Genomic DNA, 21,227 nt, shown 5'->3' with positions numbered 1-21,227 from the left:
TCGGTCACGCCTCCCTGAACCAGGAAGTAACAGTAACCTTTGTTGCGCCTGAATACGCATCTTAGACCTCCTCAACCTGTTGCTGCTGCGTCCGTCCGTCCGTTATTTTCTCTTTCTTGCTGTCAACCATGGCTTTATTCAGCTCGTGTTGTCGACTCTTAGTCTTTATCGGAGTTACCTCCCTTGCCGTACTCCTCCTGAGACACTGGATGGCCACTAAGCAGTATATTTTCAACCACGACGACATCGCCAAACTGACCAAACAATACGCGGGTTAGTGTTGCAATTTAGAAAATGGAATGCACGCAAAAATCCGCCTGGATTCTTCCTACTTGTCATATAAACGCGTGCAAAAGGCAATCGCTCGTTTTGCACGCCTGCCTTGCTTTGCGCGCTCATTGTTTGCGTGTTTTATTAGGGCAGGACCACGAGCAGGCCTACGCGAAACTGGTTGTCGAGCTCAGGAAGAGGTAAAGCGATTTTGCAGCTGGGAATATTTCAAAGCATTCACAGCTATTCTTACCATCTTAAGCATTGGGTACATCCGTTGCATGAGCTACTTCAAAGCCCAACCTTGCACCAAGGCATCCGATTTGCTGTTCACGCACATTATATACAGAAATATTGCATGTTTGTGAACCGATTTAGGTATCCCGGCCACATCCTGCCAGATGAAGACCTGCAATGGGTGTTTCTGAATGCTGGAGGCTTCATGGGCTCCATGTGTGTCCTCCACGCCTCCATGACAGAATATGTGATACTGTTTGGAACTGGAATAGACACATCAGGACACTCGGGTGAGGGATTGTTGTTGGTAATTTTGTTGTGGTTAAAGATTACAGAGTCCAGGGGCATTCATTGTAATCTTTTGTGGAATTTTAGAAGGGTCGACTTGTGGAACCGTAAAATTTTGTCTTTGTAGGTCGTTACTGGGCTGATATTTCGGATACCCTTGTCTCTGGGACCTTCAGAAGATGGAAGGACGGAACCACAAAGACTGAAATGTTCTATTCTGGTATTAAAAAAAATATATGTCTTTGTTTATTTTGCAGAATACTAAATTGGCATGTACTTAATGAATGCATTTACAAGAGTGATTACTAATTTTGGTCATAAATCATAATTTAATGTTTAGGCTAAAAGTTTGCTAATGTCTGGCTTTTTTCATCCTAAATAACAGGTGACACTGTCATGCACGAGATGGGCGAGGCCGCTGGGGTCCAGTGGACCGCCGGGACATGGATGGTCGAGTACGGCCGGGGTTTCATCCCATCCACGTTGGGCGGGGCTTTGTTCGACACCCTCTTTTGCACCCTAGACTTTGTCACCATGTTTCACACATTCAAAGTCTACGGCAAAGCCATGCTGATGGAGATCGGAACAACGTTGGCTGAGGCCGGAGTGTTCTAAAAGCAATGGCGTGACACTGTTAACAAACCTGCACTGGGACAAGTCACATCACAAGATGTGATGTTTTGTCTTAGATATCTGGCATGGAATAAATTCTTGCCCGATGATTGTTTTAAATGAAAGAACATCCTTGATTATGCTTGAGTTGAACCAAGAAAACTCAAAACTGCATCAACACTAACACCGATACTAGACTAGAAAGGAAAAATGTAGCCACACCCTTTGACATTAATCTTACACTAACAGGCTCCTTGCAATCTTACACTACAAGAGCATTCCTGTTAAAGCTGCCTCAGCAAGACAATGAAGTCTTTTGGTGCTAAGAAAACAAATTGCCTTGGGTGGTGGTGGTAAAAAAATAAGGCTCTAAAATCTTCCAAATACTTGCGAAATGCGTCATTCTTTTGAGGGGTTTTACATAACCTGTTAAAAAAGAATCATGGTGGTCGATCATCAGGCTTTTTATCACGATTGACTGTTGCATAAACACTGCTGGGATGTTGTCTTATTTTACTTTGTGTTGTGATATTTTAGTGAATAGTTGCTGTCTTTATGTAGCTACCTTTCTGAAGAAAATGTAATCGAAAGCCAGACACACAAACGTATGCATTTGTCAATTACTTTTCTACCACAACCTCTAAATGACATTTTTAATGGGATAAATTCTCAATTACAAAGCTATAAAGTTTCACACTGTTCAGTATATGGTTCATATAAGTGTTAAAGGAATGAAAAAAATACTTAAATGTTGCACAAATTGAGAATAAACGTTTTTGAACTATATTACCCTTGACTCTTATTACGACTTTACGCTTTGAATTAAAAAAACAAACACTTCAGCGATAATCAAAGCGCGCAACAAGTTACATTCCCGACATTATGTAATCTAAGATTGACATAAATTGACGCAAAATGCAATTAATGCCACTTGCTTTGGAGCAATAAAGAACGTGCATTAAAACGTTAATGACGATTTCAAATAAGTCCATTCATCGTTTACACGCTAATAAATGTGGCATAATTACAACAAATGAGGAAAAAGAAATACGGCATTTCCCGAGGGACAAACTACCGCCGTAACTATTCCGACCATTTCCACCTCGAACGCTTATCGAAAAAACGCCCGATAATTACGATTTATTACAGATGGACGCTTCTTACAATTCTGTAAAACATGCAAACCAAGCCCGGGAGGCGGTAAGTCCTGTTCATCGTGCATTTCCGTACTTTTTTGTACAGGCCAAGTGTTTTTATATGCTAACACTGCAAACACATTGAACAAATGTCATCAAAATAGAAACACACAAATTTAAAACACTTAATAGGATCCAGTTAATGCTCCCCCCCCCCCCACCCCCACCAAGTTATGCATGCAATAATTTCTAGATGTTCTATTTGTTGGGTGAGGTATTTAGTAGATCTGTATTTTATGTTTTCTTGGCGTGCACTGTTGCCTGGTTACAGTTAGCGAAATTTATGCCAGTTTGTCTCCCTCTGTTGGCTATAAATGCTAGTGCAGGATGGAGAACAATGTGTGATGTTTGAGTGAGCTATTAATAAACACTCATCAAATTTGTGTGAGAAAAAAAATATTTCTTTTGTCCCTAACACCAATTGAAGTTATATATTTTTTCTACCGCCTTTCTTACATGCTTATTTCTAGGATGAGTTGAGGATTGAAATGAGGAAGAAGAGCCTCCTCATGTTAATCTACCAACATCTGATGAGGCACGGGTCAGTACCGACTTCCGTATATTCTCTAAACATTTCTCACAGGTAAAAATATTGTGCGTCTATCCAACAGTTATGTGAACGCAGCAGTGGCCTTGGACCAGGAGATGAACGGAAGTGTGAAGAAGTTTGAAGTTTGCGAAAATGTGGACTTAGAGATGATGTTGATGGAGTACGAGAGCTATCACTATGTGAAGTACCAGAAGTATCCCAAACTTATCAAGAAAGTTGTAGAACCAGGTGACTCAATTTAAGAGGCAGAATAACAAAACACCATCGTGCTTAAAAGTCTTCATTTGTCTTTTCAGTTCTCATTCAAGGTGATAGCAGGAATTTAAAAAGTAGTGGGAAAAAAAGGTGAGTGTGCAAGTTAAATCTTATTGACATTATTTATATACAGCCTTTCACCTCATTTCTTCACTAGGGCCGCTTGTTCCGTTGTGAAGCCTCTCTCCAAAATCCTGCCTCCAAATCTTGGCGGAGACGTCAAAGGGAATGCTGCTGCCCCTGCACATCCAAATGTACGCAGTCCATTCACTTCTAAAAGAACGATTCATTTTGAAATAATTTACCTTTTTGTTTAATTTTCCAGGGTGATAGCTTATGTTGTCCTTCGGAATTCACAGACTTTGTTCTCAGTGTTTCCCCCATCACTTCTGTGCAAGCTGGAGGGGCGGCTATGACCAAGAAGGTGCTCCATTATCGTTTAGTTATGAATTTTAATTGAGATTAAATTTGAAAAATATATCATACTTTGCGCCGGGATTCTAAACATTGTGCACGTATTGTGTTGTAGGTCCAAACGGCCTGCAAAGGAGATGGCGAGCAAGAGGTAAATTCCCGCAGTAACTAATTTTTGTTTATGATGACGTTCAAATTTCAATTTGAATGTCGCATAGTCTTATCATTAACTTTTATTTATGCATTAGAATCAAAGCTATAGTAAACAAAACCGTTTCTAGTCCTTTGTTGCTGCACACTACCCTTCTTATTAATTGTATTCGTCATTTAATTTGTTGCTGGGCAGGATCGGCTGCTGAAGCCACTCAGTGGTTTTGCAGGACTGGGTGGTGAGATGAAAGAATTTGCCACAGTCATTAATAAGGTACCACATACACACAATGTTGAACAAAGAGGAGGCAAAAAAATACAACTGGTTCATGAAGCACGTTTGAAGCTTCATTTGCCCATCACAAGATTGACACTGTATTAATTGAATTATGTGATTGTAGTTTTCTGTGGTGTCGAACTGTACTTCATCTAAATGTTAAAATATTTGTGTGATTCCGTGATCCCACTAGAGTGCAGTAAAGTGCTTTGTCAAGCTGTCCGGCTATTTGTTAGCTTCCGCGCGCATCACTCTGTCTGTGCGTCTGTCCCTTTTCAGGACATTTATTTGCACAGCCCCAACGTAAAATGGGACGACATCATCGGCCTGGAGGATGCAAAGCGATTAGTCAAAGAGGCCATCGTCTATCCCATTAAGGTACGCCGGGTTGCTATTCCGCTGCTTCGATTCTGAATACATCTCCTTTAAAGGACGGGGGTCAGGCAAGTCGGCTAGGCTGACATGAAATCTATACGTGGGATAATATGGCAACCCCGCATAGACGGAGGGACGGGAGAATTTCTATACACGCTCATCCCCATGTCATCACTCGGAGGCTTCTGATGGATGCGATGACATCAAATCAGGTCGTCTGCATCCTCTTGACATTTACGCAACGAGATGAGGACCGATGCGAACGTCTATCTGGCTCCCTGCAGCGCTTCCTTTATTGAATAACATCCCGCCACCACTTTCCGTCTCCATTACTATTCATTCTCCAGGGTAGAAGGTCACTTTGGTGATTTCATACAGCACCTGTTTATCACCTCGGATTCATATTAATGCACATATTTGTTCGTGACGCCCTTTGCGATTGCCACACATTTTTTCTGAAAACGTGCTCCTTTTTAATGTTACACTCCTGCTTGCCACAGTATCCCCAGCTTTTTAAAGGACTCCTTGCTCCGTGGAAGGGATTGTTACTTTACGGACCCCCAGGTAAAAAAAAAAAAGACATCTTAATGTGATACCGCTGTTTTAAATGAGCCTCAAATTACCCGCAACGCAACTCACAGGTACGGGCAAGACCCTGCTGGCTAAGGCGGTGGCTACTGAATGCAAGACGACCTTTTTCAACATATCGGCATCAAGCTTAGTGAGCAAGTGGAGAGGAGACTCGGAAAAACTGGTCCGGGTCAGTATTTAGCTGGTCACAATATTAGACACACACATATTTCTTGCAATGTATCAAAAAAATTATTCTATTTAATTTTCATGATAACTAATGAAAGTCACTTTCCTGTCACGAGTCACATGCCAAACTTTTTTTTTTTTGCAGGTTCTGTTTGAGATGGCCCGCTACCACGCGCCTTCCACTATCTTTCTGGATGAGGTGGAGTCGATGATGGGTCAGAGAGGAAACAACATATTGTAAGCCTTACATAATTTAACGAATCCTCTCATTGTTAACATCTGCCAAATCACTAGTCTTGAAATCAATGAATAATCGTTTCTATTAATCGGAATTTTAGAGGCGAGCATGAGGGCAGTCGAAGGTTGAAGGCGGAGCTGCTGGTCCAGATGGACGGACTGGCGAGATCCGAGGACCTGATTTTTGTACTGGCCGCCTCCAATCTGCCTTGGTAACATACAATGTTAAAACTTTTTTTTTCCCTCGATTTAAAGTTTTAAAAAAAGATTGGAAGGAAATTTCATCCGTGGCCTCACATTTAAAAGCCTCCCTCCCTCAGGGAACTGGACCAAGGAATGCTAAGAAGACTAGAAAAGAGGATTCTGGTTGGTCTTCCTCCTGAAGAGGCCCGCCAAGCCATGATCTCTCATTGGCTGCCTCCTGTCAGCTTCACGGGAGAGCTGCAGTTAAAAACCGAGCTAGACTATCAACTTCTGGCCAAGGTAAGTCGATCCACGTTGGCCATGGTTTTGTCGTTGGCAAATGAAATGTTTCTTGGGCAGGAGATGAATGGCTACTCGGGCTCTGACATCAGACTGGTGTGTAAGGAGGCCGTCATGAGACAAGCCCGCAAAATCTTTGAAGCTCTGGAGTCGAATAAGAACGGTAGGACCGGGTAAGTTCACGTCCTGGACTTAGGTGCTGACTGAAACTCTTTGTCCAGGAGACACGCCCATGCAAGCCATGCGGCTGGAAACGGTGACAACGCAGGACTTCCTGGAAGTCCTGGCGCACACCAAACCGTCGGCCAGCGGGTTAATGGAGAAACACACGGCTTGGGAGAAAGACTTTGAATCCGTCTGATGGAGCGTTTTTGCTTTCACTCGTAGTTACTGGACATGTGTTGATGTGGTTCTTAGACATTATCTGGTCTACTTAGGATAGTCATTAAAAAGCAGCTATGAGATATCATTGGAAGTTTTTTTTTTTTTTTTATCCGCCTTGCCTTAATCAGGTGACGTTATAGTAGATTCTTAAGGATGTGCTCGACAGCATCAGGGAAAGCGTCGCACGTCAGGTGAGGAGGCGGGTTGATTTTATTCTCGTCTCCTTGTCTGTATTTACCTGAAATGTGATCGCAGAAGTCAAGTATCAAGTCCCACTGAATTTGACTTTAAAGCTTCATCTCACCGGTTCGGACCAGGATTCCCAACATTCCAGCACTCTGAGCTCCTCCGACGTCATCCCTGGCATCCTGCGAGAGAAGACAGACCGAATTAAGAATAAAGTCGATTCAGTTAGATGAAGTAAATTCGCTTACGTCTCCTATCATGACTGCTTCATCTGGGCTGCATCCCAAATCAGCCAGAGCCTACAATATTTTTAAAAACACATTCTCGTAAGAGCCAATAAAAGATCTTCAAGAAGATGGTGGAGGGAAGAAAACCTGTGTGAAAAACGTCTTTTCCGGCTTTCCCACGACAGTTGCTTTACAGTCCGTGGCATACTCCAGCCCGGTGACAAAGGGCCCGGGGCCGAGAGCCAAACCATCTTTCCTTTTATAGTAACGAGCCTTATGGATGGCGAAGAGCGGCGCACCATCCAGGATCAGTCTGAGGGACAGAATTTTTATTAAGCCGAGACGATGACTTTAAATCACAAATGATGTCATCACCTGAAAGCCTTATTCATAGTTTGGTAGTCGAAGTGATCGGGAGCGAGTCCAATGACGACAGCATTGGGGTCGGATGTGTCGATACCTGCAAAGTGACACGTGACGGGGATGAAGCTTCAAATCTGCTTCATGAACCGCTTCTAGCACTGTTGATTTAAAGGTGCCGTCTAGAGGGGTCGAAAAAAATACAACTGGTTCGTGAAGCAAATCTGAAGCATCATTTTCCCATCATTAGTGACACCTGTCAAGAAAAAAACCAAATGATTTTTATGGACTGTTTTCAGCAGTGTACCTGCAAAATCGAGAAGGGCACTGTCCTCCACCAGGAGCAACGGTCTGTGTTTTGTCTTCTCTAAAAGACTCCTCGCGGCACTCAGTGATGTGAAGATTTCTTTTTCCTATATGACAGACGTTGGGACATCACATAAGATGATTACAGTCATTAAGGACATTTTTGTATTTTATTATTTTGACCTGGAGGTCAAAGTTGAGCCGTTGAAGCCTTTCCAGCAGGTTCTTCTTATTCTCTTTGGTTGTGTTGGTCACAAACTTGATGGCGACAGACGTCTGTCGTAGCCTGACAACAGGCAAATAAAAAAAAAATCAATTGTTAAGTCCTGTTCTGTCCTCATTCAAAGAGAGCGTCTCACCTGGACAGGGCGTCCTGAGCCCCGGGAACTGCCGTGTCTTCTATGTGCAGAGTTCCACTTAGGTCAATGAGGACGGCTTTTAGAGCGCGTCTGCTTGCCATTCTTGTCACCTGCATGAGAGAACGAAAAAAAAGATGGCCATTAAAAATGTAATCCTTTATGTTTAATGCGGTCATTTCCATGTGCTTGACAAAAGCTACTTGGCCTTCAGTCTGGGTACGATTTGTTAAACTGATAAATAAAAATAAAGTCCACTGTAAATGGAGGTTTAGACCGCTCGAACGGTTCATTCTTTTTTGATGGATTATAATCGTAAATCATGCAGAATTGGCAAAATGGATCAGATTACTGTGTTGTTCAAACCTAGATCAGAGAAAATTGAGAGGATTATAAACTGTTTTTTAGCCTAGAATGCAGATCTGGATGAGTTGTGGATAATTTTTTGGAAGAAGACCGTGATCCCCTATTATTATTTAGACATGCTTGGATTTTTGTCATGTAGTTATCAGTTTGGGGGACTTACTTAAACGGCTCGTGTCCCATTTCTGTTATTTGTATTTCGCTCAGTTTCGAATCCAAGCCAAGTATGGCTTGAGTGTGTTGGAGAGGGGATACAGCTTATCATAAACAAAAATTGGAGCATAATAGCAAGCATTGCAAATATACTGATCTGATATTTTCAGTTGTTTCAAATTTTAGGTTAGATGCTCTTTAAATAAAAATAAAATAGCTGCAATGAAAGGACTGTAATCTATTATTAATTACCTTTAAGAGAAACCTATTTTGGCAACGCACACTTTATAGACCAATCTAAACTGCATTACTGACTTGTTTAATAATGTTTTTCAACGTTCTAATATCGCGGAAATTTACGATGGTAATTCAAAATGATGCAAGATGTCTTGGTGACGACAACAAGCGTAGTTATTAAACTAACAATAATAATAAATACATTAACATGTATTAGATCCGATAAATGCTTTTAAAAGGGAGTTTAGCATGCTAACCTTTAGCTGCTCTTACTTTCGTTTCTGCTTCTTCTTCGTTAGTTAAATAGGAAGCGTTTTTAAGTTTTACTGGTCAGTGCTGCCCCCTCACTTAAATGTGCATTATTATAATGAAAAGCAGCTCTCCTTTGTGATTTTACTTTGTTTCCACCACATTTCTAGGCTGTAATCATTTAAGAGTGTTATCCTTAACCACTTAATCACTCATTACAACATGAGGCACATTCCACTAATGACAAACAGACATATCGCATTAATGGGTAGCTTATTGTACAGTATTAGTAAAAGACTAAACCTTATCGTGACATGCCAGAGAGCACTGTCACAAATCCTCTTTTCATGTTACCTCTTGATAGTGAATACGTTTTTCAGTTTTTGTTCATGCATATATTTTTGCAAGTTACATTGGATGTGGAAAATATGGTAGACGTGTCAGAATGAAGTGTTTTGAAGACCCCATCCAAAACTATGTCATGCATTTATTTCCTTTGATTCTATTTTATTTTTATTCCAACTGTCCTAAATCATAAATCCATAACTTGATGGATGGAGTTGTATTTTAGCATCAACTAACCTTTTATTAAAAAAAAAAAAAACAACAACTCAATACCACATTCTGCGCCGTGGAGCTCAAAAACACTGTGATCACTTTACACATTATTGTAAAACCAAAGCTCACAGCAGCCTAATCACAGATTAAAGTGACTTTTGCTGTTAATATCCCTCTGATAAACATATGCTTTCAATTCTAGCAGAGCCGCATTGACCTACCCTCATATTTTTAGGATCAAAAGTTAATAATATTTGTCAGGATCAGCAGGGCAGGAAATTGTGATAATTCACAGCATATGGAGATTATTTAAAAAAAAAAGTGGAGCAGCAGGGAGTGGATGAGCAGAGCGAGAGAAATGTGTCAATATTTAAAGAAAGGAAAGATGAAGAGAAAGCATTTTTTGGATTGGATTATGACAGTTAAAATGTTAATTTATTCAGAAAAGAAACTTTACAATTGAGATGATGGCATTACAAATAAATAAAGTGTTTTTCCACACATTTGGCACAATTCATTTAAAAGCAAATCATCAGTTGCAATATGACTTGCAGTAACAAGTGTCTCCATGGTAACAGTGTAAACCTAATTCAGATTTACAAATAGCGGAATATGCAGTCCTCAATTAAATGAAAACTTAGGTTTTGGGAATGTGGGAGGAATCTATAATAAAAAAAAAAATACACAAACACAGGGAAAACATGCAAACTCCACACAAATTGTGCAGCAGACTTAAATTACTCACCACATAATGTTGGGGACATAAACATCAAATAACTTTTTTAAAAAAAGTGTGCAACTGAAGGAATCTGCTGGGTTTGCTTTTTCTTAGAAAGTATTAAACAACATTGCTTCCACTTAAATATCAACTGTGTGTGTCAGTTGTGTGAGAGCAAGAGCGAGATTGTTCCTTGGTCCTGCAGCTTGAGTTTGCGACCGGTCGTCAGCCAAAAAGCAACAGCAGGACGATGGAGGCTGAATTCACAATTATAAGAGGCACTAAAAAAAAACAAAGATGGAAACACATTTAACTTTAAGAGTAAGGTACAAAAGAGCATGAGTCAGGGACGAAAGGAACTCACCTCTCATGATCATTCGGACTGAGCGGATGAGATTGAGGATTTGGGCTCTTACTCCCGGGTCATCTCCAAAACCAGAGACCCCATGGTCGACACCTGATCCAACTAAAGACAGAAGAAAATACTTGAATAATACTACTGAAACGCACAATGGCCAAAACAAAGGAGAGCTGCACTTTATGAGGGAGAAAAAAAATCTGATTAGTCAAAGATAATAATCTTCATTAATGGCAATGTATATAATTAATGCATTATGTTAGAAGGTCAGTGCAGTCAGAAAAACGCATTACTGTTTTACATCATTGTCAACAATCACAATAACAAACTGGCCTCACTAGCAGTCAACACAAATCAAACATTATTAATGCACTTAGTGTTTTTAAAGCACTTTGTGGTTAGGTATATTTAAAGGATGACTAATAAAGACTTACTTTTGCTGAGAAACCTTTCTTCGTGCAACACGGCGACAGCATTTGTGCACAGAATTGCTGTCTGGATGAGTGCATAGAGAGTAAACGCCATGCTGGCAAATTCTCGTACGGAGACAGAGAGCCGTAAATGAGCGGAAAACGTCGTGCAAAAAGGGAGCGTCGTAAATCGCATAATGTGGACGTAAACACTGACGTAAAAGACGCTCGAAAACAAATGCTTTTTTTTCTGGAAATGAATATTAATTAAACGTTTGTGTACAATTAGGAAACATTTACGTTGTTATTTATAGTCTTTTAATTTACGCATACAATAAATTGCAGAGAACAGGAACATAGGTTATTTAAATACATCTGCAGTTTATAACATCTTTCTTAAATGACAACTTTATCCATTCTTTTGGTTCAATGTATAAACAAGATGTATGAGTTTTCATTTTACACACTGTGAGACACAAATGACAGCATTATCATTTTTTTTCTCTTTGTAATAAATAATCATATTTTAAGGTCAGGGTCTGCGGCCCCAATACTGAAATGAAAATAGGAAACACATTTAAACAGATTGTGAAGATGAATACTCCCACATTGGACGATATATATACAATTTTAGTCGGGATATATTACAAGTTCCATCTATACAATTCCTGTCCATTCATGAAAGTGAAGCCTTTAAATGTATTTTTGTATTTGTCAATAAAAAGTACATTTTTGGATGCTTGTCTGCAGAATACTTTGGGACAATATGACAAATGATGTTCTTTTGAGGTAACGTTTCCTGTGTGTTTAGAATGAATATGTTCACAGTAAATAATGGCTGATATGTCAGTTACTAACATTACAGCAACAAAAACAGCAACAGCAGTAACTACATCGGAATGAGGACCATCCTCGTCCAATGTGTTTATTTACAGCAGCAGTTCTGAGTCCTGAACAAAAACAGCCTCAACCTTAATCCGATTCTTTGTACCTTTAAAAACTCTTGGAAAAAGTCAGGTCGTTGAATCTCAGCAGATTAGTCTCGAAGACCTTTTTGGGGTCCTAGTTGGAGTCTTGACTGCTGATTTTTCATCAATTTGCTTCTCTTTTAGGAAATCAATCCCAAAGAACAGGACAACTGTGTCAGGTGTGGGGGGACATAAGTCGGCTATTTATTCATATGGGAGCTGATCTTTTCTTTTCTAATGATGTTTGCATATGGAATCTGAAGGACAAAAAAAGTAGAGAAATGTTAGTAAGGAGCAAATTAAACATGTATCAATAATTGTTGAGGTGAATAAAACTCTTTTTTGTATTCAGCATTCGCAATTTGTGTGTGCACAAAGGTGTGGCAAGTTTTTTTTTCCAAGTGACAGAAAGCAAAGACAAATGGAGGCTGTCAGTGCATCAGTCAGCTGGGATGATTGATTCGCATGCTGCACACGAGTTTCTCACCCATGAAAGACAAACATGATTGGATATATTGTACTGTACCTTTTATTTGGATGCACACATAAGAAACAACAGTATTTATTTTATTTTATTATATTTTGCATGTATTGTCTTACCATCTGTAAATGCTGGACCATCTCTTCTCTGTAAGCAAGCTCTCTTTTCATCTGGTCTTGGAAATTATCTGAAATGATGATACCAATTCATAAAGTAACTGGTGCTGATTATTTAATAATAGCACAAAATAAACTTGGAACTTACGGAAGACAGGAAAAGGGGAGGTGCCCTTCAAAGCGTGAAACTCTTGCTCCAGTCTCCTCCTGAAGTCGATCTGCTCCAGCAGAACTTTCTGGAGCTCCTCTGTCGGGGATTAAAACAAATAAATAAAAAATGACAATGTTGCAAAACAGCTTGCATACATTATAGTGTGTGAATCAAAACATCTTTGCGTACCTTTTTCCATATTCTCCACATCCTTCTTGAGCCGCACAGGAGATGTGGCTTCTTGACTTTGGTCACCTGAGAAAACAAAATGTTTTCAATTTATATAAAAAAAATATCTTATGATCAACCACAGCAGAGCTGATCTTGATCAGCGTTTGACTTGTTCTCATCTCCAACTTGAGTGAAGGAACTGTAATTCACCATTTGACCGCTAGACGTCAGTGTCCCATTACACATTACACTATTTGTCAAGTTTTTTACATTTCAATTGATCAGTTCTACATTTTAAGGAAATTACAAGGTCCATGATTGTTTTTTGTTATAATAGAGTTTCAATTAAAAAAAAAATAGTAGCTTTGTAAAAGCAGAATTTGAGCTCCACATTGTGTATCAGATCTTGTTAGATTGGGCCTTCCTCCCATATTCCAAAAAAACAATTCTTAGCTTCATTGAAGACTATAAATTGTGTCAGCAGTGGCAGCGCTAGAGTGGGGGGCTGCGGGGGCACTGCCCCCCCTCTGGAATTTGACCCCCTTTCAGGTATTTTCAGGTATTCAGGAGTATTTTCCGATTCCTACATATGTAAGAATCTTTAACAGGGTTTTCTGGAGAATATTTGGAGTTTGTAAATATTTTGTTTATGCTTTGTGGACTCCCTAAGACACCTCGACCCCCCCATAGCAATGTGACCAGTTTGAAAACAGCAGGCGATGCACGAGATGATGAAGCAATCGCCGACACTCGACGCGTACGGTTTTTCTCCAGTCGTTTCATATCCCCCTCAGCCCTCCTATGCTCTTTCCTCTCATTCAGATCCGAGAGTTCCCCCTCTCGCCTCTTCTTTTCCTCTCCTCTCTCTGTCTCATTTGACAAGCAAATTTGCAGACACTGCCCGAGGATAACAACCTCGTTTGACAGTCAATTAACCGTGAATAGTCAAAGCCAAAGCGGTTTGCATTACATAAATGGAAAATTAGATTTTTTTTTTTTTTTACCTCCCTAGAAACAGAGGGAGAGTTTAAAGACAGTGGAGGCGGTGAAAGAAGGGGGGGGGTTGCATTCTCAAAGGAGTCAGGCCTTCTAATCACGTAGAGCTTCCCAACGCCCAGGGAGACGTTTGGCAATCAGAGGGAAGGTGGTCTCATTTAATTTGTTTCGTGTAATTTTTCGAAATACATTACGCATTATGTGCGGAGATCATTACGATGCGTGCACGCGGGTGTGTCCGGGTAGCGGGAGTGTGCGTTTGTGTTAGCGGGGGTAGATATAAATGTTGGCACAGATGTCATAAAGCACTTTTAATGTCTTCCTGACAGATATAAAAAGGCAATAAGCTGTGATCTTTTTCAAACAGCAAAGGTTTTTTAGCGGTGAGGATGGGGAAGAGGGGGGGGAGAAAAAAAAAAAAGGCAATTATGTCTGCGGCGATATTGGTCTAGGATGGAGGCTGCCAGAGCCGCTGCTTATTTCTGAGCTGATGTTTTCTTGTTGAACTATAACGGCTCCCCGAGGAGCGAGAGCCTCGGCGACAATCGGGCTAAGCATCTTTTTAGGCGATCTCTTTCTTGCCTGTGTGTATTTAGACACTTCATTGGGTACACTTGCTCCATCTAATAAGATTCGATACCTGGGATGGATTTTCCAATTTTTGCAAGATGGTTATATTGGACCACAGAGCAATTTGCAAAATGTTGATGATTATTCGATTCACCTGTGGTTGAATCCTTATAATTCAGTAAAAAAATAAAAATGAACTATTGGTATGGACTTTTGCTAAATTAGAAAAAAAAAATACTGAGTGTGAAATCTGGTTCTAGTTTATTGAATGCAAAATTTTGTTTGAGGTTTTCCTGAATTTTTTAGTTCACCCAACTTATTTTTTTGTTAACAGTGTAACCAACCAACCTACCAACGATGCAAATCTGATTTATTTTAATTCAAAAAGAGGAATAACCTACCCGAGCTTTCCCTCCAGTAGTCTGGCGCCGGTACTGATGTTTCATTCTCGACTCCGAAGAAGCTGCTGGGCTCTTTGTTCTCATCTTGAAGACACAATGAGATACGTTTACTGAGACAGTATATATGTGTGTGTTTACGACAGAGTGTGCCCCACCACAAAACAAAGCAGAGCACGTCGGCGGTGTGAAAGATGAGAGCAGAAAATGAAACATCTCAGAAATATGTGTCACATAAAACACCTCACACTCAATGAAAGAAAACCGGCATAAAAAAAAATGATGGATATAAAAAAAAAAAAAGGGGTTTTAGAAAAATTGATAGTAAGTCAAAGCTGCTTTAATAACGAGCCTTTGCGCGTAAGACGATGGTCATGAATATAAGAAAAGTGTTTCAAATGTGTGTACCAACCTGATATGGAGTCTTTGGTTGCGTAGGCAGGCAGTCCTTCGTTTCGGTTTTTGTCCACCTGGAATCACAAAGATTACATTTGCAACATGTAGCAGGAAATATCAAATATGTCAACATGTTTTTCTAATCTTTTTTTTATTTCTTTAAAGAGTCAGCCCTGAGATTTACTGTGATATATTTTTTCTCTCCTGCCTTCCGCCACTGCTCGGCCCGCCAGGTTAATATGAGTGTCAACAGGTTAAAGATTAGAGTTGCCCTAACAGGCTGAGGAGAACAAACATGAGGTGGTCATTAAAGAGCCCACATGGCAAGGGGGGGGCGGTTATTAGTCAAGATCAGGGCGGGGTGACTCTTTCAATTCCAACAGGGAGAAGTCGGCCTATCAATCTGCTTATGCAGATCACATCACGGCCTGCCGCAACGCCATTTAAATAATAATTAGCTGATGTGGCCGGCGGGGGGGGATATTTACGTCTTCTCTGCTGTGCGGCGGGCTGGAGTTGGAAAGCTGCAGGCTGGCGGGCGACGAAGCGGGCAAGCTGGGGGACTGTCGGGTGGGGTCGGCGGAGGGAGGGGGGCTGCCGCCGTACGCTGAAACGCTCCCCCTCTCCTTCCCACGTTCGTCGCCGGCGCTGTTGCTCGGGGCGGGCAGGAACGGGTTCGTGCGAGTCTGCAGGGGCCGGTTGGAGAAGCCCCCGTCGTCTTCGTCGTCGTCCTGCTTGGAGGACTCCACGTCCACTTCTCCGTCCTCCTCGCTGTCCCCCGGCTCCGCTTCTCCTTCGCCGCCGCTTTCGCTGCCGTAACTGCAGCTGCTGCCGGGCGAGAGCCTCGGGTGGCGGTCAGAACCGGCGGCGACGACCGTGCCCGACTCGTCGTCCGTCGTCCCGGCGAGGCCTCCTCCGTTGCCGTGGAGCTTAGCGATGCTCTCGGCGTCCTTGGTGACGGGGCGGAAGGCTGAGCCGTAGCTGGGCTTTCTGGTTTGGAGCGTGGGGTTGTCTAAGAGTTTGAGCCAGCTCTCCGAAGTCACGGGCCGGAGGTCAGGGGTCACCATGGTACAGTCGGGGTCAAATGGGCCGGGTCTGGATGCGGCGCTCCCGTTGTTGGGGGTCACGTTGGTACCGTTAGCGGCTTCGGAGGAGTCAGACAGATCCAGGAAGGCCTGCCGGAGGGAGGGATTGTCAGCCAATGAGGAGAGGCTAGGCTGAGGCTGCAAGTACGTGGGTACCGGGATCCCCCCCGCCGCTCTCGGGGGCCAAAACATGCAAAAGGGAGGATAAAAAGCGTCCTTGCGTCCGGGCCATAAAAGACCCGACAGTCCCGCGCTTTTGTGGCCGGCCGAAAGGTCGCCGTCGTCTTTTTTCTGCTGGCAGAGGCCAAACGCCGGGAAGGGGTAAGGCGATGGGAAAATGGACGCAGGGGGGAACTTTTGCAGCACGCCGAAGCCTTTGCTCGGGACGGGGATGACTGGGTAGCTGCGCGGCGTCTTCCGGGGTGACAGAGCACCTCCTTCTAGGTCCTCGTCGTCATCAAAGTGCGCTCTTTTGTGAGCGCCCGGGTCGCCGCCCATCATGTGGGGCACCACCGAGCCGACGTGCTTCATGGAGGCCATGGAATGGCAGTGGCTCCCCGAGGGCAAGGCCCTCTTCCGGCTCCCTCCGTTGAACATGGCCTTGACGTCCTCCCAAGCGTACACCATCTCGTCGGCCGGATGCTTATCGCTAAGTTTGAGGTGCCGCCGCCAGGAGTTGAAATTAGCGGCGTCGGGCTGCGTGTACTTGGCGTCCGGCGTGCGATGGGAATGAAAGATGAACTTATTGGGGGAGAAGTACATGTTGCAGAAGGAGCACTTGATGCATTTAGCCCGCGAGCTGTTGTAGCGGGCGGGGATGAAGTTACCGCGGCAACCCCAGGCACACTCGTGCGTCACGTCGAAGGAAAAGTTATCGGGCAGTTTGGGAGGCATGTTCTCCCCCAGGAAGGACTTGCAGAGACGCTCGGCCTCGCGTTTGGTGATCATGCCGCAGCGGCGCGACGAGATGGGCATGGCGCCGGCGCGCCGAAGGATTTCCAACTGAACGGGGGTGCACTGGACGCAAGTGATGCCCAGCGCCACGCGGCGGTTATGGATCTCGTTGTAACTGTAGTTCTTCAGCAGCGTGTTGGAAATCTGCGCCAGGCAAAGTCGCTCGTTGTTATCGATGACCAGCGACACGATGGGAACGCCGTAGAGGATGACCTGGCCCACCTGGTTGGGCTTGAGGGGCGAGGAGGAGGAGGGCGAGGATAAGGAAGACGAGGAGTGGTGATGGTTGGGCCGGGGAGGAGTCAGAGCTTCCTGCGGGTACGGGCCTGGTGGGCTGCTCATGATGATGTCATTGGGGTTGGAAAGATGAGACTTGTCCATACTTGCACGACAAACCTGCACGAGGAGGAAGAGAGAAAAAAAAATGATGATTTGATGGTGCTGAAGTAAAAACACCCTTTTATGCCAGGACACAAAATTAACACGCTGCATGTGGAAAAAGTTATTTAATATATCTTGGCATGATGTTTGGAATTATTTCCATGCCTGGAATTTTGCATTCAGCATTCTCTTTTGAGTTATGATTAGAAGAAAAAAAAATGTCTGAAGAAAGCAAGTTAAATATTAAAAATAGTACTTGTGTATTCAAAAATATATTTTGAAATTATACAAAAGGGCCAGTCCATGTTACATCAGGTGAGAACATACAAATACAGCCCAACCAAACTTGTACTCCATTTATAAAATTATTTATGATTGCATTTAATTAATATTTGAGAAATTGTTTCATTATTTTACAAAAACTCCTCTATGGAAACGTTTAGTCATTTTTAGAGTATTTGGAGAATGATTAACACACATCTCAAAATGGAAAGAAAATGCTACAGAAATGTCGCAAAAAGCATTTCATGTTCAAAAAACTATACAACTTGAATAACTCGGCCAGCTACGTTTTTTAATACATAAATACATTTCGGACTTCATGATCTTGAAGTTGTAAATGGAAAGACAAGGCACCATTTTTTATTATTGCTACACAATAGCAGTATAATATTTGTGGATCTAATTTAACTTGTTTAAAAATCTATATCTAAAAACTTGTAATGACAAAATGCAGCGAATATATCGTCCCGTAAATGAGTTATTTCAATAGCAAAATGATTGCTGATTTATTATTATTTAATAATTCCCGCATGATTATCAGGGATAAAAAGGTTGAAAATAAGCAATAACGATTGAGCTTTTTGAAGCAAAAAAATGGAAGACCTTTTGAAGACCTCATTTTAAATGAGGTCGAAAACCTTTACTGCGCATTTACGCAATTTTGAGCGATCAACGGCAATTCACAATGCATGAAAATTCTTCCCGACACAATTACAATTCAAATTCGAAGTGTAACATTTTGTATGGTGATAATTTCAAACGAGATGGAAAGGGGACATTTTTAAATATGTACAATTTAATTCGAGTGCTTACCTCTAACAGCCGAGAGTCCTCCAAATTGTTAGTTAAAAAAATCCTTCTAAGTTGAAAAATCACTTTTATCCTACATAGAATGAAAAGCTCATTTTTTAAACTATCCAGTATACAACTGCAATTAATTAACAGCGGCGTTGTTGTTGTTTTTTTCTTCTTTTTAAAAAAAAAATTGAGTCTAACTACATTGAAACAGATCGTCAGATGTGACTAAACCGCGGACGCACGCTCTGCTTTTATTCGCCTTTCAGAGGTGCCACGCGCCGACTTAATCCGTCTCTCTCTCTCACGCCCTCCCTCCTTCTCTCTCTCTCTCCCTCTCTTTATTTCAACCTCACTCTCTCTTGCTCGCTCTCCTGTTTGATTGGCGTGTGGCTCCAGCTCAGCCCACCACCCCGACCACCACCAGCCGGGACGCACGCACGGCAGTTTATCCCTGCGCGTTCGGCCCCTTAGATGACTTGGAATAAATGAAAATAAGAATTTTTTTTATTTCGAATTGTGTCATAAAGTATGTAGGCCGTCACTTCGTTCCAACAGTCCTTTTTAAACACTTGAACGGTCATTTTAGTGGGCGCTAATTGGGGCTGCGTTCCATTTAGTTTGAACAGGTTGGTGCTGTTGATCAAACACTCATTTATTTTGTTTTATTTATTCATCCAGAATATAATTCACTGAAAAAAAGTGAACTTTTGTCTGTTGGTTGCATATTACCTGCAATGCAATTCCGAAATTAATTTGCTATTTCTTTTGTTTGAGTTTTTATTGTTTTGTGCTTTCCCGTTGTAATTAAAATGGCCTAATACAATAGTGAAGTGGGTGTTCCAAAGTTAAGGTTTCAAATGTCTGCTCTGAAATACATGGCCTTCCCGAGTGATGCTCAATTACTCCATCCACCAAAAATATGCAGACAAATTACAGATGGGAACGCGCAGACCTAAATATAAAGCCATGTAACCCAGATTGAAGAATGTCGTCACCTTCTTCAAATGTCTTTGCGTGAGGGAGACGTGAAATATGATTCACGATTATTAACACCGTTTTGAAAAGTAAAAAGTTGTTAGATTGTAAAAGTCAGGCATGGCAAATATTTCGTGTCGGTAATCAGTTGTGAAAGGGCAAATTGAGATGAGCTGGCGGCCTCATTTTGGGGTGTGTGCATGGGGGGGGGGGGTTCTTGAATGAGCGCGTGCATGGGACGTGCATGAGGTGCACGCGCACGGAGCGCGCACCGACACACGAGTCCCATCTGCTCCTTTTCAAACCAATTTAACTCGTCACAGCGCGTGCTTTTGTTTTGGGACACACGCAAGGGGGCGGGGTTGCGCGTGGCAGGCGCACTTGCGAAACTGACGTCACAATGGAGTTTTATAACAATGAATATTTTTATTTACTTAAAAATTGGAATTCCCTGTAGTTACAATAAAGTTTTTGTTATGTTTATCTCTTTAATGCAAGGTGGGGCATTAAAATTGTATTCAAAAGTTTATTAACAGCTATTACGTCCTTTGGACTACATTTCACCGTTTTCACAATGCTGGTCGCCCCACTGAGAAATTCATCATGCGTTAAAAAAAAAAAAAAAAAAACTGGAACCGCTCGTGTAATTTTGCAGGGTCAAACCAGTGAAGCGCACGCACGCACCGAAGAGCGATGGAGACATAATAAATGAAGAGGTACAACACTAAGTGAGCTTGAGACATTTAACATCAGAGCTGTCAATAAACGCAACACGCCCCAGGTGAGTGATTACCATACTAAAATGTACCCCAACAGCCCTTTCTCTCAACATCAAGCCTTTTCTATTAGTTCATAATAAAATGAGAGAATTTATCTCATTTGTTATTTATGTTCTATCCCGAATGGAGGTAAAATAGTCAAGGCGTGCATATATTATTCGAGGCAAGAATAAAGCTTTCCATTCATTTAGTGGCGATTAAAAAGCAGATGTAGGCTACAATATGGTCGCTCTGAATGTAATCCTTACTTAATGCTGCGCTGTCTTTTACTGCAACGTTCCGCAAAGACTTAGCGCGCCATTACAATTAACACACATCTTAAGCAAATTGGAAGAAAAAAATCATAATGGAGATTATGATTCTTTTTTTTTTTTATTACAGAAAGTGAGGCTTTTGAAGAGGATTGCCACCGTGCTTGCAGCTAGGTCACCCTCCTCCTCCATATCAAAATACGGCTGTTTGTTTGTTAGGCTCCTATTTGATGATACTCAGTTGCTCAGAAAGATAGGCAGCCTTGTGGAGGAGATGCGCATGTGTGCTGCCTCGGGCACGGGTAGCAATTAGCACAACAGAAGATTACCATGCACTTTAGGTATAGGGGATTATGCAAATGCGCATAATAATAACAATAATAATAATAATCATAATAATAGAGTTTTTCATGACTTGTCACCGATACCGATACCAAGTACCGATACCAAAACTTTTGATACCTAGAATTTCCGCAAAAAAACAAAATAAAATCGGCATACCATAAA

The 21,227-nt window shown here is 41.9% G+C and overlaps 5 protein-coding genes across 11 annotated transcripts; 2 read left to right on the top strand and 3 right to left on the bottom strand.

Annotated features, from left to right (window-relative positions):
• Positions 1–26: 26 nt before the first annotated feature.
• sigmar1 (sigma non-opioid intracellular receptor 1) lies at positions 27–2,193 on the top strand. The gene is made up of 5 exons (XM_037265337.1): positions 27–273; positions 419–470; positions 649–797; positions 923–1,015; positions 1,181–2,193. Exons 1-5 carry the CDS (start codon positions 129–131, stop codon positions 1,408–1,410), a joined length of 669 nt encoding a protein of 222 aa, XP_037121232.1. The 5' UTR covers positions 27–128; the 3' UTR covers positions 1,411–2,193.
• hdhd2 (haloacid dehalogenase-like hydrolase domain containing 2) lies at positions 2,028–9,007 on the bottom strand. 4 transcript variants are annotated; one of them, XR_005099603.1, is made up of 11 exons: positions 8,933–9,006; positions 7,926–8,035; positions 7,750–7,852; positions 7,568–7,673; positions 7,276–7,360; positions 7,048–7,213; positions 6,922–6,972; positions 6,792–6,855; positions 6,607–6,725; positions 2,278–3,648; positions 2,028–2,244 (listed from the first exon to the last, which is right to left on the bottom strand). XR_005099603.1 is itself a non-coding variant. In XM_037265334.1 (10 exons), the coding sequence occupies exons 2-9, from the start codon at positions 8,024–8,026 to the stop codon at positions 6,622–6,624; spliced, it is 780 nt and encodes a 259-aa protein (XP_037121229.1). In that variant the 5' UTR covers positions 8,027–8,035; positions 8,933–9,006; the 3' UTR covers positions 2,028–3,648; positions 6,607–6,621. The 4 variants fall into 4 exon arrangements, 3 of the variants coding, with proteins under 3 accessions (XP_037121229.1, XP_037121231.1, XP_037121230.1); XM_037265334.1 differs by having other exon boundaries at positions 2,028–3,648; XM_037265335.1 differs by lacking the exons at positions 2,028–2,244; positions 2,278–3,648 and adding an exon at positions 5,686–5,824 and having other exon boundaries at positions 8,933–9,007.
• On the top strand, positions 2,494–6,567 carry katnal2 (katanin p60 subunit A-like 2). 4 transcript variants are annotated; one of them, XM_037265332.1, is made up of 16 exons: positions 2,494–2,607; positions 3,074–3,144; positions 3,215–3,381; positions 3,450–3,498; positions 3,566–3,662; positions 3,734–3,832; positions 3,938–3,973; positions 4,169–4,246; positions 4,529–4,627; positions 5,125–5,188; positions 5,266–5,384; positions 5,529–5,620; positions 5,722–5,832; positions 5,941–6,103; positions 6,164–6,254; positions 6,322–6,567. In XM_037265332.1, the coding sequence occupies exons 1-16, from the start codon at positions 2,557–2,559 to the stop codon at positions 6,462–6,464; spliced, it is 1,530 nt and encodes a 509-aa protein (XP_037121227.1). In that variant the 5' UTR covers positions 2,494–2,556; the 3' UTR covers positions 6,465–6,567. The 4 variants fall into 4 exon arrangements, with proteins under 4 accessions (XP_037121227.1, XP_037121226.1, XP_037121225.1 ...); XM_037265331.1 differs by having other exon boundaries at positions 6,164–6,266; positions 6,325–6,567; XM_037265330.1 differs by having other exon boundaries at positions 5,941–6,254.
• An 888-nt stretch (positions 9,008–9,895) lies between the features above and the next one.
• ier3ip1 (immediate early response 3 interacting protein 1) lies at positions 9,896–11,145 on the bottom strand. The gene is made up of 3 exons (XM_037265338.1): positions 10,993–11,145; positions 10,565–10,666; positions 9,896–10,481 (listed from the first exon to the last, which is right to left on the bottom strand). The coding sequence occupies exons 1-3, from the start codon at positions 11,081–11,083 to the stop codon at positions 10,426–10,428; spliced, it is 249 nt and encodes an 82-aa protein (XP_037121233.1). The 5' UTR covers positions 11,084–11,145; the 3' UTR covers positions 9,896–10,425.
• Positions 11,146–11,272: 127 nt separating this feature from the next.
• Positions 11,273–18,924, bottom strand: skor2 (SKI family transcriptional corepressor 2). Its single transcript, XM_037265328.1, has 9 exons — positions 18,731–18,924; positions 15,704–17,650; positions 15,232–15,289; positions 14,823–14,906; positions 12,874–12,939; positions 12,682–12,780; positions 12,537–12,604; positions 12,129–12,193; positions 11,273–12,097 (listed from the first exon to the last, which is right to left on the bottom strand). Exons 2-8 carry the CDS (start codon positions 17,633–17,635, stop codon positions 12,137–12,139), a joined length of 2,364 nt encoding a protein of 787 aa, XP_037121223.1. The 5' UTR covers positions 17,636–17,650; positions 18,731–18,924; the 3' UTR covers positions 11,273–12,097; positions 12,129–12,136.
• Positions 18,925–21,227: the final 2,303 nt, after the last annotated feature.

The sequence above is a fragment of the Syngnathus acus genome, chromosome 12, assembly GCF_901709675.1.
Source record: "Syngnathus acus chromosome 12, fSynAcu1.2, whole genome shotgun sequence".
Lineage (NCBI taxonomy): Eukaryota > Metazoa > Chordata > Actinopteri > Syngnathiformes > Syngnathidae > Syngnathus > Syngnathus acus.
The sequence above is the reverse complement of the archived record's forward strand: the minus strand, read 5'-3'. Positions and strand labels throughout refer to the sequence as shown.